The 17,332-nt window shown below is 41.3% G+C and overlaps 1 protein-coding gene across 1 annotated transcript in view; it reads left to right on the forward strand.

Annotated features, from left to right (window-relative positions):
* The window catches only part of KIF13A (kinesin family member 13A), a 202,971-nt gene extending 193,509 nt beyond the window's left edge, over positions 1-9,462 (forward strand). The window contains exons 39-40 of the mRNA XM_065397999.1: positions 5,948-7,064; positions 9,176-9,462. Coding sequence (XP_065254071.1) covers positions 5,948-7,064; positions 9,176-9,462 — 1,404 coding nt within the window. The remainder of the gene's footprint in view (positions 1-5,947; positions 7,065-9,175) is intronic.
* The last annotated feature ends 7,870 nt before the right edge of the window (positions 9,463-17,332 follow it).

Below are 17,332 nucleotides of genomic sequence, written 5' to 3' on the forward strand. Positions count from 1 at the left end.
GTGGCGGCCTACTTCAGACATCATGGGGTTCAGATCTTCCCCTATCTGGACGACTGGCTGGTCAAGGGCAGCTCCCGGTCGCAGGAGCGGAATCACATGGCGCTCCTCCTGTCCACGTGTGCCACTCTGGGCCTGTTGGTAAATGACACCAAGTCCACGTTAGTCCCGGTGCAGCGCATAGAGTTTATCGGGGCAGTCCTGGATGTGACATCAGCCAGGGCCTCCCTCCCACCATACAGATTCGAGACCCTGAAAGGGCTCATCGACAGTCACAAGGTTCCCCGTGACCACAGCCAGAGCGTGCCTCCAGCTCCTGGGTCACATGTCGGCATGCACATATGTGGTTCCCCACACCAGACTCAGGATGTGGCCCCTCCAGCTCTGGCTGGCCTCAGTGTTCTCCCAGTCCAGAGACAGGATGGACAAAGTCCTCACTGTGCCCGAGCCGGTGATCGCCTCCCTACAATGGTGGTCCTCCCCGGGGAACATGCTCCATGGGGTCCCTTTCAGAGGCAAGCCCCCATCGGTGGAGCTGGTGACTGACACATTGGACCTGGGGCAGGAAGCTCATGTGGGGAACGTTCAGACCAAAGATCTGTGGTCTGCGCAGGACCTTGCCCTATATATAAATGTCAAGGAACTCAGGGCGGTCCGGCTGGCATGTGTGGCCTTCCGCTCGCACCTGGAGGGCAGAGTGGGCAGGATTCTCACAGACAACACGGCCTCGATGTTTTACATCAACAGGCAAGGCAGGGCCCGCTCCTCTGCCCTCTGCCACGAAGCCCTCGGGCTGTGAGACTTCTGTATAGCCCACAACATTTGCCTACAGGCCCGCCACTTACCGGGTGCCCAGAACTCACGGGCAGATCGCCTGAGCCGAGACTTCTCTTCTCAGCACGAGTAGTCACTACACCCAGAGGTGGTGCACAGGATTTTCCAAAAGTGGGGAATTCCCCCAAGGGACCTGTTCGCGACTCAGCAGAACCGCCGGTGTCCCCGTTTCTGCTCGGGGAGATGGGGATTGGGAGTGGGTGTCATCTCCAATGCCTTCCTCCTATCCTGGTCGGGCCAGCTTCTCTATGCCTTCCACCTGATCCCGCTGATTGGCAAGGTCTTGGAGAAGATAAAAATGGACAGGGCCTGGGTCCTCCTGATTGCCCTGGTGTGGCCCAGGCAACAATGGTTAGGCCGGGAGGAAAGGACTTACTCAGCAGGGGTTCAGCGCGTCCTCTTGGAAAGCAGGCAACCCTCCACGCGCCGAGCCTACTTGGCGAAGTGGTCTCGATTTTCCCAGTGGGCAGCTGAGCGGGCCATTTTGCCCGTGGCTGCTCTGATCCAACTCATTTTAGACTACCTTCTTCACCTTAGGGCCCAGGGCCTTGCACCCTCATCCATCAAGGTGCACTTGGCGGCCATCTCGGCCTTCCACCCGCCAGTGCAGGGGCACATGGTATTCTCCCATGCCATGACTGGCCGATTCCTTAAGGGATTGGATCATCTCTTCCCGTACGTTAGGCCCCCAGTCCCGCAGTAGGACCTAAACTTGGTGCTGGCCTGGTTGACAGGTTCCCCTTTTGAGCCGCTAGCTACATGCTCCTGATTGCACCTCTCATGGAAGGTAGCCTTCCTGGTGGCAATCACGTCAGCTAGGCGGGTCTCAGAACTCAGGGCCCTGACCTCCGAGCCCCCGTACCCGGTGTTCCATAAGGATAAGGTCCAGCTCCGCCCACACCCTTCGTTCCTCCCTAAGGTGGTCTCCGCCTACCAAATGGGTCAGGACATCTTCCTGCTGGTTCTCTGCCCCAAGCCCAATGCGTCCAGTGAGGAGCGCCGCCTCCACATGCTGGATGTGAGACGGGCTCTGGCCTTTTACCTGGAGCGGACTAAGCCATTCAGGAAGTCTTCGCAGCTGTTCATCGCCTCGGCTGAATGCATGAGGGGTCGGCCGATCTCCACTCAGCAGCTCTCCAACTGGATCACCTCGTGTATCCGTACCTGTTAAGATCTGGCGGGAATCTCCCCACCATCAATTGTGAGGGCACACTCGACTAGGGTGCAAGCCTCATCGGCTGCCTTTTTAGCCCATGTCCCCATTCAGGACATTTGCAGGGCTGCCACATGGTCTTCTGTTCACACGTTCACCTTGCATTATGCGAGCGTCTCCCGAACCAGGGAAGACACCAGGTTCGGCAGGGTACGGCTCCGTCCCGAAAGTCTGTGAACTCCTACCCACCTCCAACAGATATAGCTTGGAATCGCCTATTGTGGAATGCACATGAGCAATCACTCGAAGAAGAAAAGATAGTTACCTTTTCCGTAACTGGTGTTCTTCGAGATGTGTTGCTCATGTCCATTCCACATCCCGTCTTCCTTCCCCTCTGTCGGAGTTGTCTGGCAAGAAGAAACTGAGGGTGGGGGGATCGTGCAGCAGCACCCCTTATACCACGCCATAGAGGCACCACTCCAGGGGTCCTTAGGGGCGCTCCCCCACGGGTGCTGCTAGGGGAAAAACTTCTGGCACCAGTGCACGTGGCGAGCATGCACACCTATTGTTCAATGAAAATGAGTAACACATCTCAAAGAATACCAGTTATGGAAAAGGTAACTGTCTTTTCTGTAACCATAGATGCTCATAAAGTATGAAGGAGAAATATTTTATGCTCTTAAAGTACTTCTCTAATAAGACTAAAAATAAATTGAACTGTATACTAATGATTTGTAATATCTGCACTTTCTTCCACTCTTAAATGTACACATGTAACATTTTTCAATACTGTCTATACAGCATAATGTGTGATCATGTAAGGAAAGAACATTACACATAAGTGTTGTAAGGAAGCTGAGTAAAAGATGCTGTTAGAATTTTAGTTCTGAAGTTCCTAATAAATTTCTTCTAAAGGAAAGAACATTAACAGGAAAATATATTAAATAAAAAGTGTAGCGGGGGAATGCAAGCAGAGCTACTGAAAAAAGTTTCATAGGAGATTAAATATCAGATAATCTGTGATGCACAAAACAGACATGTTTTACACACTATGCTTGTTCATGGGAGGGGTATTATCCAATTGTGGCCAGGCCTAATTTTGCTTAGATTATAAGAGGTGACAACTTCTCAACCCGTGGAAGTAGAGTGGCTTTTTGTAGTTTTGTCTATTTAAGGCATGGAGTGAAATCCTGGTCTCATTGAAGTCAATAAGGATTTTGCTATTGACTTTGGTAGGGTCAGGATTTCACCCCGAACAACAAGATTATAGGAGCAGAAATCAGTCCCACATCTCTCACGTGACACTGTGTAGCACTGCCACCAGCCTCCAGACCAAACATCAATAAGTAAAATATTTAAAATAAAATCCTCATTGAAATGTATACATATGAAATCGTTAAGAGTAGCTAATGCTGTTACAAAGAAACAACAAATAATCACCTGACCAAATACTAACAGAGCTGAAATCTGCTTAGCTTTTATACTCAGCTCAGGCATACCCAAACCAGTAGGACCACCTGCCTTAAAGCATTCAAACATTTTTCCCCATCAGTGAAAGTTTAGTATGACTTGCAGAATTTATTCAACCCAGGATCCAGTTCTCCATTGGTAATAACATTATTTGAGTTACTCATACAATTGGTTTTCTATATTTGTTGAGCACTACACAGGTGACAGGCTAAAATGTTAAGGAAAGTCGAGCTACAAAAAAGCATCATGGTGAATAATGTTCATCATTATTAAGGATCAAACTATGTAGGAAGTTTCTAAAAACTCGCTGTGAAAACTCTCTTGTGGTTGAGAGAGACCACTTAATCAAATATACATAAGTGTGGCCTTCTAAATATGTGCCTTAGAGGACATTTTAGAGAATTGCTTCTTTCTGAAATTAACAAAATGAACAAACTGGTTGCTCTGTATGCTTTTTCTAAAGTTTCATAGCTTTATTTAAAAATTTATTTCAAACAGGCTATAAGTGGCATCAGTACTAGTACTACTTGTACCACATTTAGTGCTTAGATACTACAGTGATGGGCACAGTATAAATACTTAAAATAAATCATGTTTTAAAAAAAATTTCTGAGCTCTCAGAGTGCAGAATTGTAAAAAAAAACATTAAACACTCAAGTGAAAACTGAAGGAAAGGTCGGATGGTCTATTTTGGTCAAGGCATCTGAGTGGGACTAGGAAGACCTGGGTTATCTTCCTAGCTCTACCACAGGCATCCTGTATTACCTGGGGCAAATCGCTCTAGTCTACTGCCTCATTTTCCCTATTTTTAAAATGGGTTTTATAATACATCCCTGCCTCACACTGGCATTGAGGATGAAGTCATTAATGTTTCAGACATTTGGATGCTATGGTGATAACTATAGTGAAAAAATCCAATCAATAAACATAAAATAATTAAAAAAGCAAACATTTTGGCCCAGATTCTCTCCTCTATTGAATCTGCTTGAGGCAAGGGATGGGAAATCAGGGAGCCAGTCACAGGTCACTCTTGTAGCCCTGCCATAAATTAGAACATCTTAGGAGCATGTGCTTAAGTGTTTGGCTGGATCAGGGAATCATTTCAGGCCTCTTTTTGTGTACCTTAACTATGTTATAATTGAGGAAGTCAGTTGTGTAAGGATGACAAATTATGTGGGTAGAGGGTGCCATTTTAAAATATTTAAATATTTTAAAATGGACCTAGTGTAGTAGAAGTAGTACTGTAGGAACATTGTTAGATATCTTTGCATAATGAGCACTCTTGTATTTTACAATATGGCTCTTTAAAATGTCAGTATTCTAGTTAGAGAAATGAATGCTATACACCATGAGGGGTGTTGCTTATGTTCTGCAGTGCTAGACCACGACTATTACAGTAGATAGGTTAGTGTTACGTGCTGAAACAAATGTGTTATTTTTTTAAAACTGTATTTCTAAAATTTAAACTGAAGTCCTGTGTTTCTTGGTAACTGACCCATGCTTTTCTCTATCAAATACCACTTGCACAAAAAGTATGCATTGGCACTTAAGAAAAATATAGTACAACAACTAAAACTGTGAAAAAATGTATGTTGATTTGCCTTTTTTCTTTGTGTGATGAAGATTTATGACTGAGTTTAAAATAATTTCAAAAGCAGAAATAGTAAAATATTTAAGATATTTCCATAATTCCAAAACCAAAGTACTTTGAGATTTTCTGAATTTTCTCCCATCTAAGAGTTTACTTTTATATTTTGAGCATGTAAGCATTTTTATATGGTGGGAGGTGCAGGAAAGGAGGTTCTAAAAGAGTCTCAGAAAGCACATTAAGCTGCACTATAGGACTCATACTGTGTTCATGTAGCAACTTAGTACAAGACAAGCTGGTGTACTTTGCATTCATGTCCTGGGTTGCTGCGCACTAACTCGCCATGTAGAAAAGTCTTATAAAAACTTTAAAAATATATCTTATGTGATGAAGTTACCATAAAAAGATTACTCTCTAAAAGGAATGCATTCATAATTGGTCTATGTCATGAAAAGAACTGCAACATATTATATGGTTTCCAGGAATGAGATTTGACAAAAACCTATTTTGTACTCAATAAGTGACTCAGAACACGACTCATTAAGTGACACTTGTTTGGTCTATTTACATATAAATTCAGAGGTAAAAATATTTTGGACGCTTGAATTTCATTAAAATGAGCAGCTTAGAAAATATTGATAGGGCAGCACTTTCAGTGGCTTCTTTTTCTCTTTTAGTTACTCAGGCATTAATTGCTGTTCAGAGGTGACTCATTCTTTGTTTAAAGGATGTAAAATTATTTTTCTTCACTCTTTTGATATTTAGGAGACAAATTAATTTGGAATATCGCACAATATAAGTTGTGGGATAGTACTTAAATTAACTAAGAGAATTTTTTTGAAACTTTAATCTAGAAAATGTTTCATAAAGAGCTAACCCTATGTAACTATGTCTAATTTTTGCAGGACTCTGATGAAGAGGACAGTGAGTTGGAGGCCATTAATAAGAAACTGATAAGCTCACAGGGTTTTCATAATTTTCGGCCTTATGTACCTGAGGAGTTTGCTGACTTCAGTGTTTACAATGCTAGTCTGGAGAACAGAGAATGGTTTTCCACTAAAACAGACTTCATGAATTCTCGTGTCCTTGAGAAAGAGGTATCTCGCAGCCCCACCACTAGCAGTATTACTAGTGGCTACTTTTCGCACAGTGCCTCTAATGCTACACTGTCTGACATGCTTGTTCCCTGTAGTGATAGCACAGACCAGCTAGCCAATCAGATGAAGGATTTGGACTCCAGTGATCATTCAGGACCATGTCTTGCATATGATTTGAGATCTTTGAACAAGGAATTTCCAGAAAGGGGCTTAGCTAAAGATAAGATACACGTGTCACCACTCAAAGAAAACAGTGCCTTAGCAAAAGAGATTCCACCATCCCTAAATACCACTGACAAAAACTCTGAGATGTTACATAGAGCTGGCTCTTGTTCAGGTTTAGATTCCTCAATTAGCAAAAACATGCGAGACAAAATTGAGTTTTCATCCCGGGAAGCAACAATTGAGCACACTTCAGATGTTCTCGAAGATCATTCATTTACAGAGTTCATGGGTGTTGAAGATGGAAAGGACTTTGACCAGTCAGTAGATCCAAAGTTATGTTCCACTGATTCCTCTAATGGAAGGAAAGAAATACCAACTGCTGGGGTGGACAGTGCCTCGGATTTATCACAAAACACTTACAAAGAGGGCATTCGCTTAGGCCAGCTGGAATCTGTGGCTGTGGGTTACCAGCTGTCAAATGCCATTGAAAACCCTCAGTTTTCTGTATTAGTAAAAGAGACTTCATACTGTCAGACATATCCTGATTCTTCCCTTAATGATTTTATTACAAAGAACCATTTAGATGTTTCTGACTCTGAAGATGGTGCTTCTGCAGACCAAGCCCACACGTTGCCTAGCTGGGTGGCAGTGGGAGAACAAGTGTGTGTAGGAAGTAATAAGACAGGCACAGTGAGATATATTGGACCAGTGGATTTTTCAGCTGGAATCTGGGTTGGAGTTGAACTAAGTGTTCAGTTGGGTAAGTAACCACAAATAAGGTACTGTGGGTTATAAATACAATCTTGTGACATAATGTAAGGTTACAGTGTATATTCGCATACTATATACTCCTCGGGGAATTCCGCACTTAAAAATTGAAAAACCTGCATTTTAAAATTCTGCATATTTTATTTGTCAAAATAACACAGTATAATCACACCAGTTTCAATTATTTATTTCACAATACCTGTCAGCAAGTATGTCTGTAACAATACAGATAACAAAAAGATTCAAGAAATGTTTTTTGACAAATAGATTTCTGACTAGGCATATTAATACAGAACTTTGAGTAATAATTCATTTAAACTACAATACAGAAACGTATTTCCCACATCCCTCAGAAGCAGTGCAAAGGCTTGAGGGAGTCAAGGGTAACGGAGGAGCTGAGGGAAAGGGAAGTAATTGGTGGGCAGGAGCCCAGTGAACCTGGAGGGTTGTTGGGTGTGGGTGGCAGAAGTATGGAATAGGTTTTTTGTGGGGGAGGGGGGGATTGTTAGGGAGTTGGGGAGTCTCTCCTATGCAGACCCTGGCTGACTCCCAGCCTCTCCCATTCAATCAGGCACATCTGCCCTGTCCCCATATGTCCCTGCACCCTCACTCCCATTCAGCCCCCACCCCAGTCTGTCCCCCCTCACTAGCCCTTCTGAACCCCAGTCTATGTGTGCTCCCCTCCCCCCCAGAAGCCCTGTCTGCCCTGCTCTGTCTGTCCTTCCCTCCATATCCTGTGCCTCCTCACCTGGCCCTGCAGGCAGGGCACTGTGAGGAATGCGGCCTCTCCTCCTCCCTGTCAGCTGCTGGCTGCTAGACCAGGTGAGCCAGCTGCCCTCTGTTCTGGTGCCACAGCAGCCTCTGTTGGGCAAAAGGCATAATTGCAGTGCCTCTCTGGCAGAATGTATTTTCTGGGTGGGGACATGAATTCTGAAGTGGTGCAGAATTACCCCAGGAGTAACTATAGTGTTGGGAAATACCAAACCAGTCAGGAAGCGGGGCTATTTTATATACTTATCTTTCTTAGTGTAGTATATTACTGTTTAAGTTTACAGTTGTTTTTGAAGCGCTAATTTTTAAATGCTTTTGTTTTCACGGTTGTTTTAAACAAAGAACTATGTTCTACTTGCTTTATGCAAAGTATTTTCATACTTCAGGTCATACAAGCTGCCATTGGTTCCCCTTTGTTCCCATGTTTTTGTAAAAACAACAAGGAGTCTGGTGGCACCTTAAAGACTAACAGATTTATTTGGGCATAAGCTTTCGTGGGTAAAAACCTCACTTCTTCGGATGCAAGTGAGGTTTTTACCCACGAAAACTTATGCCCAAATAAATCTGTTAGTCTTTAAGGTGCCACCAGACTCCTTGTTGTTTTTGTAGATACAGACTAACACGGCTACCCCCTGATACTTGACACCATGTTTTTGTAGTTGGGCGAAGTTAAGGTAACTTAAACCTTTTAAAACTGTCAGCATTTGAAATAACCTTGTGTTGCCAATTCAGCATTCACCTCCATTGACTATAGGAACCAGCAGCTGAAGAGTTCAAATGTTTGTTTCCGCTGCTGTCTGTTATCTTTGCCAGAGATCACTTTTCATGAGAAAAATAGTAAAGAGAAGTGTTTAAAGTACTATTTTAAAACTCTTCTTTAGCTTGATTTTATCAGTACAACTTCCATTTTGATGAGAACATTGGAGCAGAAAGGGAACCAATGCCATTTGAGTAAAAGCTTTTTATAGAAATCACGTACAGACTTTTGAAGTTAGTGGGTTTTTAGAAAAATTAAGAAGCCAGATTTTGGACTGGTGTTGGAACCTTTTTGAACAACAAACTGAATTTTTATTTTTTAAATATTCAATTCTGATGTTGAAACGACATTTGTTTTTGTAAAGGGAATAAATGGTACCTAAGAGTTAGTGCGGGGAGTTGTCATTGCTCAGAATGCTTCACCACTCATGTGTTACGTACTTTTGCTCTCACCACTAAGAGCTTTAAGCTTGAGTACGCAGAGTATTTTCAGGATAATCACCACATATACATACTGTAACTGCACATGATGGCTAAGTATTGAAAATTAATGCCATATATTTATTTTCATTTAAGGGAAACATGATGGAACGGTAAAAGGTAGAGAGTACTTCCACTGCAAGCCACGACATGGTTTGTTTGTTCGTCCCGGGCGCCTCAGTAAAGCACCAGCTTCAACAAAAAGATGCAGTAGCACTTCACAATCTCAGGCATCCTCAAGTTTAGAGAAGCGAAAAAGTTCTGTACTTCAGGGGTCATCATCCTCTTCTAAAGCAGGAGAAGCACCCCTCTGTCAATCAGGAGATGCAGCGGCTTCTGCTTTTTCTAGGAAACAAGAGAACAGGAAGTCTTGGATTAAATAAGCCGTAGTATTTTTGCACTTGCTACACACATCAAAGTGTAGAAACCTTTATGGATTTTAAAAGTCGTTGTACAGTTCATCTGTCCATACTGAATGTGCACTCTGTAGAGTCATGGACTTAATTCTCTAATTTTTTATAAATAATATATATATATTATATATATATATTAATGTGTATCTATAGTTAGTCTGCCAATAGGCAGATATGGCTGCACACTAAAATACAGTTAAAGCTGTTTTGTAGATACTTATGAGGTACTGGACTATTTGTTATACAGCAACTTGGGAGATGTATTTTAAACAACAACAAAAAGAAAATATTTTATTTTGGGGGAAAAGGATGTAAAACCATATTTGAAAAAGCTACACTATGCTGTTCTTAATTACCAAAGAACTTGTATTAGACTGACACATTTGCTGTTTATATCTTGTTTTTATTGTAAACGTTTGTTTTAACTATTAGCTTGGTGCCATGTTTCTTTTAGTCACTGGGCACCATGCTGCCTTATGTCCTGTGTTTAAGTACACTGAAATATCTGACTGCTTCATATATATATATTTTTGTCTTCCTAGAGGCCTGCCACTGTGGTGATTTGGCATTGTATTGCAAATACTATCAATGCCGAGCCTGTATGTTTGGAATTTCGTATGCTAACCCAAGCCAGGCAGTTTGATTGCAGAAACAGTATTACTGCAAGGAAGTGAGGACAACATTTCCTTTAAAAATGGCTTTTAGGCAAATGGGGAAACAAAGCAGCAGTAATGGATCACGACTGCAAACCTTGCACTGTTATTTGCTGGTTATGATCAAGCTAAAATGGAACATTCTAAAATAATTGGTTTCAGAGTAGCAGCCGTGTTAGTCTGTATCCGCAAAAAGAACAGGAGTACTTGTGGCACCTTAGAGACTAACAAATTTATTAGAGCATAAGCTTTCATGGGCTACAGCATATGCATCCGAAGAAGTGGGCTGTAGCCCACGAAAGCTTATGCTCTAATAAATTTGTTAGTCTCTAAGGTGCCACAAGTACTCCTGTTCTTTTTTCTAAAATAATTGTAATCTGTAAAGTCTATTTTAATAATGGAAATGATGGAGGGATTTATGTACAGTGCTTGTGAGTTCTTGAGAAAGCTGTTCCACATGTAGATATTGTAGATGCCTGTACAATGTCCTGGATATTTGTAAAGTAACAAGTGGTAAAAATGAGTGAAATGAATGGTCTGCTGTACCTGTTTTTCTTTATTTCTTAGCCAAGTGAATGAGTGAGATACCTGGGACCTTACTGAAAAGCTGCTGTTATTCCTTTGATTTTGTGTATATTAAGCTGACTCTAGTGTTTTACTATTTACTGTAAAGAACTGTAATTTATATTCTATTTCTGCCATACTGTATTTAATTGGTACAGATATTTTGTGTTTTAGAATACAGACTGTTTATTTCAGATTTTAAAAAAGATTGTTTTGCTTGTATTTGACTTCAATACTGTATTTAAGGATTCATTATCAAAAATTAGGTTTAACAAGTTTGCTAGTTCACACTTTGGTATCCAGTGGGATATACTGTATGCACCTCTTGATAGATATACATGCTAAAAAGAGACTATACCTTTTAGGAGTGGAAGAGTGGACAGTATTAATCACTGATACCATTGACTGGCTCATGTAATATAGGGTTTCAGTGATGACAGAATACAATGAATCTGACTGTGCCCAAATGTATGATTTGCTTTTTGGAAAAGAACATACATAGAGCAACAGTTCACAGTATCGCTGTCCACCCAGAACTGATCAAGCTGTATCAGTGGAAGAAATTATCATGAGGATTGTAACTGAAGAATTCCGTTGTGAAAAAGTATTTTATCAAGGATAATAAGTGATCCTAGAAAATATCCAAATGTTTATATCAAAACAATGTTTTAAATCTAAATTAAGAATATAAATTAACAAAACTTTAAAAAAAAATTTTTTTTAAAAAGCTACAGAATTTGCCCCAAACAAATATTTGGGATCATTTGAAGACTAACATGGACATTATCTTATGGTAAAAATACAATGTTATTTTGGTTTACGATGGTGTTTAAACACGCACTCTTCTATTTATTTTAGGCCTTCATGAATACAAAATGTGCATTTACTTGATATTTTGGGGATAGGTTTGCTTGTGTTAATATGCAGCCTGTAAAGACATTGCACAAAAATAACAAACCAGTCAACCCTATCTGAATGCTATACATCCATTCAAGAACTATTTATACAATCGTGATCTCTGTACTGACTAAAACTCCTGTGCTTCTGCTAAGTCTGTATGTTTCATAGACCCCAAGGCCAGAAGGGACCGTTCTAATAATCTAGTCTGACCCCCTGTATAACACAGGCCCCAGAACATGTCAAAATTCATTTTGAACAAGAGCATTTTTTATTTTTTTTTTTTTTATTCCAATCTTGATTTAAAAATTGGTAGTGACGGAGAATCTACCACGACATGTGGAGATTGTTCCAGTGGTTAACTATCCTCACTGTTTAAAAAAAAAAAAATAATTATGCCTTATTTCCAGTTTGAATTGTGTGGCTTCAACTTATAGCCCTTGGATCTTGTTACACCTTACATTAATATGTCCTTCACCAAAATAGGTTAAGTGAAGAGAAGTGTTATCCAGTGGTCAGATCAGGGAAGTAAAAGTTAGGCCTCATATTTTATTCCTAAATTTTGCTAATGCATGTCTGTAGACAAATCACTAAACCTTTCCATGCCTCATTTTCCCCATCTGTAAAGTTAGAATGATATCTAAACACTCAGATGCATTGAGGCTTAATATCTAGCTGATGAACACCAGAGATTTCAGAAGAAACTTTTTATCCAACTACAAACTGTTACACTAACTACCTACGCTCTTATTCAGATCCTGTAACAGAACTCTAAAGATGTTTCCTAACCATTAAGATTTCTTCCTTAAAATGTTTGTATAGTACCACCATCATCTTCAGCACTTTATAATAATGTGTGCCAAACACACAACAGAATCCTTGCCTAAAATGATCACTTGCCAGAATGATCACTTGCATAAAAAAACACAAATACTGTACAATACAGGGCAGACCAAACTCACCTCAATGAGCTGGCTAATCCAGATAATAGTTTTAACCTTATTCAAGATCCTTCTAGTATTTAACTAGATCATAAAGGGCCTTATCTTGATCTTTGGATTTAATGTGTGCGTTTTTGTTTCAAGCTGTGCATTTTCTAAAGACTTCATAGGATGCTATTGTTTTTATGGCTTTTTAAGTTTATAAACAGGGTAGCTTTGTTAGACCAAATCTATGCTGTGGGGGCCATAGTGGCATAGGTTCAGTACTATAGTTATGCTGCCATAAACCTGTAGTGTAGACCAGGGGTAGGCAACCTATGGCATGGGTGCCGAAGGCGGCATGCGAGCTGATTTTCAGTGGCACTCACACTGCCCAGGTCCTGGCCACCGGCCCAGGGGACTCTGCATTTTAATTTAATTTTAAATGAAGCTTCTTAAACATTTTAAAAACCTTATTTACTTTACATACAACAATAGTTTAGTTATATATTATAGACTTATAGAAAGAGACCTTCTAAAAACATTAAAATGTATTGCTGGCACGCGAAACCTTAAATTAGAGTGAATAAATGAAGACTCGGCACACCACTTCTGAAAGGTTGCCGACCCCTGGTGTAGACAAAGCCTATAGCAATGAAAGGGGGTTTTCTGTCACTGCAGGAACACCATCTACCCAAACGACAGTAGCTAGGTCAACAGAAGCATTTGTCTGTCAACCTAGCTGCCCGTACACCAGGGGTAAGATTGGTATAGCTATGGCACTCGGGTGTGGGCTTCACACCCCTGAGTGCTGTACCTATGTCAGACTAAATTGTATGTGTACACTAGGCCTTACAGTATAGAGAAGTGAGTCATTCTAGATACTTTGCTTCACGTGGTATCACCTATGTTTTATCTAACAAAGTACAAATACTCATAGAAATGTAAGGTTGGAAGGGGCTAAAGAGATAATCTAGTCCATCTCACCCAACCCTTGACACTGAGACAGGACCAATTATTTTTTTTCCTGCAATATTACTGCCTAGCCAGTTATTCCCCATTTTGTATTTGGGCATTTGATCTGTCCTTCCTAAGTGTAGTACTTTGCACTTGTCTTTACTGAATTTAATTTGTCATAATTTAACTCTTTATTCTGTTCCCTATGGTTTAAATATTCACCAACAGAAAACTTCATTGTTGTTAAGTAGACTTGGCAGAATTTGATTTTTTTAATAACTTTGTATAATATCGATGTTTATTTTTAAGCTTTTTTTTTCAATTTTTATCAATTTAAATGTTTACTGTTGTTCAAAATTATGGGGGAGGCTCCTACACCCACCCTGGCAGTGTCCTCACACTGGTGCCTCCCTATTCCTAAAATTAACACATGATAAAGCACAGAGGCCAGCGGGAGGGGGTGGTTCCCCCCAGCCCTCTTCACCCAACTTAAATGGTGCCTCTGCTCCAGCTCCACTAATAGCAGCGTTACAACACATTTTATACACCTTAAGGTGGGACTCAAAAGTTTGCAAGCAACATTTTTCTTACTGTGCCGACCTGTAAAATGTGATTATCATTGATGGAAATATTTTTCATTGATTTGTGTGTGTGTACAGTGAAATCAACAACTGATAAAAATCTAAGCCTTCTAAGCCTAGCTCCAAGGTCACTATCAAAGACAAAAGATAAAATACCAATGATACAAGTAAAAATAACCCAAATATTGAGATATGAACATTATAAATTGGTTTTCTTTTAAAAATAAGACCCAACACTTGTAAGCGCACCAATAAACAGATTTTTCACTCAGCAACAACCGAATAACCTTGACAATGGATGCACATAGAACTGGCACTTCTGAAACGTATAGCCAAGCATCTAATTGCTATATGCTGAAAATATACTTTCTTGGTATGTTGTAAATGTTCGGTGCACTGATAGTGATATGACATCAGAGCTTAGGTGATGTTATGAGCTGTGCAGGCTCATTCTGAAACAGTGAGTTAGCGATGACCCTTGTCTCTTGCAGTTTCACAGGATCTGGGAGCTGAACTGAATAATGTGGGGGAAACTCCACAAGTGACTCCTTTATGGAGTTTTCTTGCTCTAGCCTCTCCTGTGGTTTTTGATCTGGCTGTCTGCTTTTAATCTGTTTGTATACTTTAGTACCTATATTTTAGAAGAGTAATACTGGAAATGGATTGAAACTGTGTAGTTCAAACCTGAAATTTCCTAAAGTTCAAGGACATTTGAACGGAAAGTTTTGATTCGGGCAGTTTTCTCTACTTAAAATTTCTACTTCTGTCCTCTCCAGTTTTTGATGTTTCTGGTCTTTGAAAGCCACTAACTGCAGGTATGCAATAAGGTCTTGGCCATTTAACTAAGTGAATCAGTATTGCAGGGTCCTTGAAAATGTCTTTGTCAGTCTCTCCTTGGCTGTGTGCCTTCCCTCTGCTGTTGATTTCAACACTGTGTGTGTAGTTTTCAGATAAATGGGAGGTAGAGTGCTAATGGCTGAGTTAATTCTGCGTTGCACACTAGTACTCAGCAATGAGAAGAAAGCATCAGAAGATGGAAAAGGGAAAGAAGCCAAAATGGGCAACAGCAATATTTGAAGAGACTGAAGAAAGGATAGAGCAGTAAGGGGGAAGAGACTGTGCCTTAGCCAGTTGGTGTGGGAAAAGTGTAAAAAGAAAGCCAGTACCATGTAGGCCTTAGGGCCCTGGTATCACCCTCAAAGGCTAAAATCTGATTCAGTTCAGATCTGAGAGCTAAGAACCGAAGGGAAAATTAGCCTATAACAGGGGTGGCCAACCTGAGCCTGAGAAGGAGCCAAAATTTACCAATGTACATTGCCAAAGAGCCCCAGTAATACGTCAGCAGCCCCCCATCAGCTCCCCCCTTCTCCCAGCGCCTCCCTCCCAGCGCCTCCCACCCACCAGCAGCCCTGCCAATCAGCACCTTCCCTTCCCTCCCCATCAGCTGTGGTGGTGAGTAAGAGGCTCTGTGGGGAGGGGTAGGAGTGAGGGCACAGCAGGCTCAGGGGAGGGGGCGGTAAGGGGTGGAGTGGGGGCAGGGCCTGTGGCAGAGCCAGGGGTTGAGCAGTGAGCACCCCCTGGCACATTGGAAAGTTGGCGCCTGTAGCTCCAGCCCTGGAGTCGGTGCCTGTATAAGGAGTTGCATATTAACTTCTGAAAAGCCACATGCGGCTCTGGAGCCACAGGTTGGCCACCCCTGGCTTATAACATGGGCCCTGTACCCATCAGAAATACCTGTAAGTGTCTGTTTCAGATTGTAGCACCACAGCGTAGGGGAAATTAATATCGCCTCCTGGCCAGGCTAACCCACATAACCCCCCAGCACTGGAGGGGCTGCAGGTGCCTGTGTCGCTTCATGGAGCGAGTCGCTGGTGGAAGCAGTGTTTTCACCATAAATTGAAAGGGGGGGGGGGTTGAATTTACAGTGAGGCGGGGTCAGGGCCGATGGGGGTGAGACTGTGAAGGTGGGCTGTAGGGCACCATAGTAAAAACTGAAAACTGTTTCATGACCATTTTATTAGATTTAACTCATGTTTTGAAATCACACAAATTAAAGTTGGCTACTCAAGCATTCTATGAAGCATGACATCTACATCCTTCTTGGTTTCTTGTTATAATTTTGCACAACTCTGTTAATGAACTTCTTGAATGCAATGCGTTCATCTTTGGTGGCTTCTCGTGTGTCCGGTACTTCCATTCCTTCAATTGATATGCTCATTAGTTCATTCACATGATCAGGCAGAAGGCGACTTCTTTCAGAACATAAAATTCTATTCAATGATGAAAAAGAACATTCAACTGTAGCTGTTGTGACTGGGAGTAGCAAGAGATTAATTCCTACTTCTTTCATCCCAGGAAACATAGCATAAAGATCGGGTCAAGCCACTAGTGATGATAAAAAAAGAAGTTGAAGTCAAATCTTCATTCATTCGTCGTATGATATTCCACTCTGTGTTCAAATTTTCTATTCTGCCTGAGCACATGGCAGCTCCATTGCTGGTAGTGCCTCACTTCACTCAATTGTCAGTGTTTTATAGGACAGGGATCTGTAAAAGCTATGTCGAGGTTGAGTAGAATCTAGAAGTTGCTGTTGTAGATTTTTAAGAATAAAGTCTGTGTACTTTTTCAGTTGTCTTAAACACTTCTTGTCCTCTTCATTTAAGGATTCAATATAAATGCCTTCATTAGTCAATTTCTGGACTGAAGTCTTTGCTTCTTCCAGTACTTTTTCCAATGGATAGCTCTCTGATTGATCCAAATGTAGCTTCTATTGCTGGACAAAGATCTACTATTGTTGTAGCAGATGCCTGGATGGCATAGTTTAATGACCCAAGTGGTTTCAACAGTAGACTTACAAGAGAGAGAATGGCAATAGTCTCCTCTGAACGTAGTAGCAAAAGTAATCCACCAGCCTTACTACTTAGATCTATCCCATCTTGGTAGATACTTTCCAAAGTTAGGAATAACAGCTGGAGTAATTTTAAGACAACAGCCAAGGATCGCTCATGAGAAAGCCTGAGGGTTTTCCTAGGTTGGACTAATTTGAACTTCAGTCCCAGTGTATCTTCTATATTTTCCAAGATATTCAGTCTTTTTGGACTGTTGCTGAAAAAAGAATATAATTAAGACATTAAATTTATAGCTTTTTAAATGTCTTTTGAAGATTCTGCAGCTTGTACTAGTGCTAGTTGGAGTAGATGGCCTCTGCAGTGTGTATAGGAGAGATTAGGGTTACACTTTTCTCTGAGCAAAGCTTGTACTCCACCAC

This window comes from Emys orbicularis, chromosome 2 (assembly GCF_028017835.1).
Source record: "Emys orbicularis isolate rEmyOrb1 chromosome 2, rEmyOrb1.hap1, whole genome shotgun sequence".
Lineage (NCBI taxonomy): Eukaryota > Metazoa > Chordata > Testudines > Emydidae > Emys > Emys orbicularis.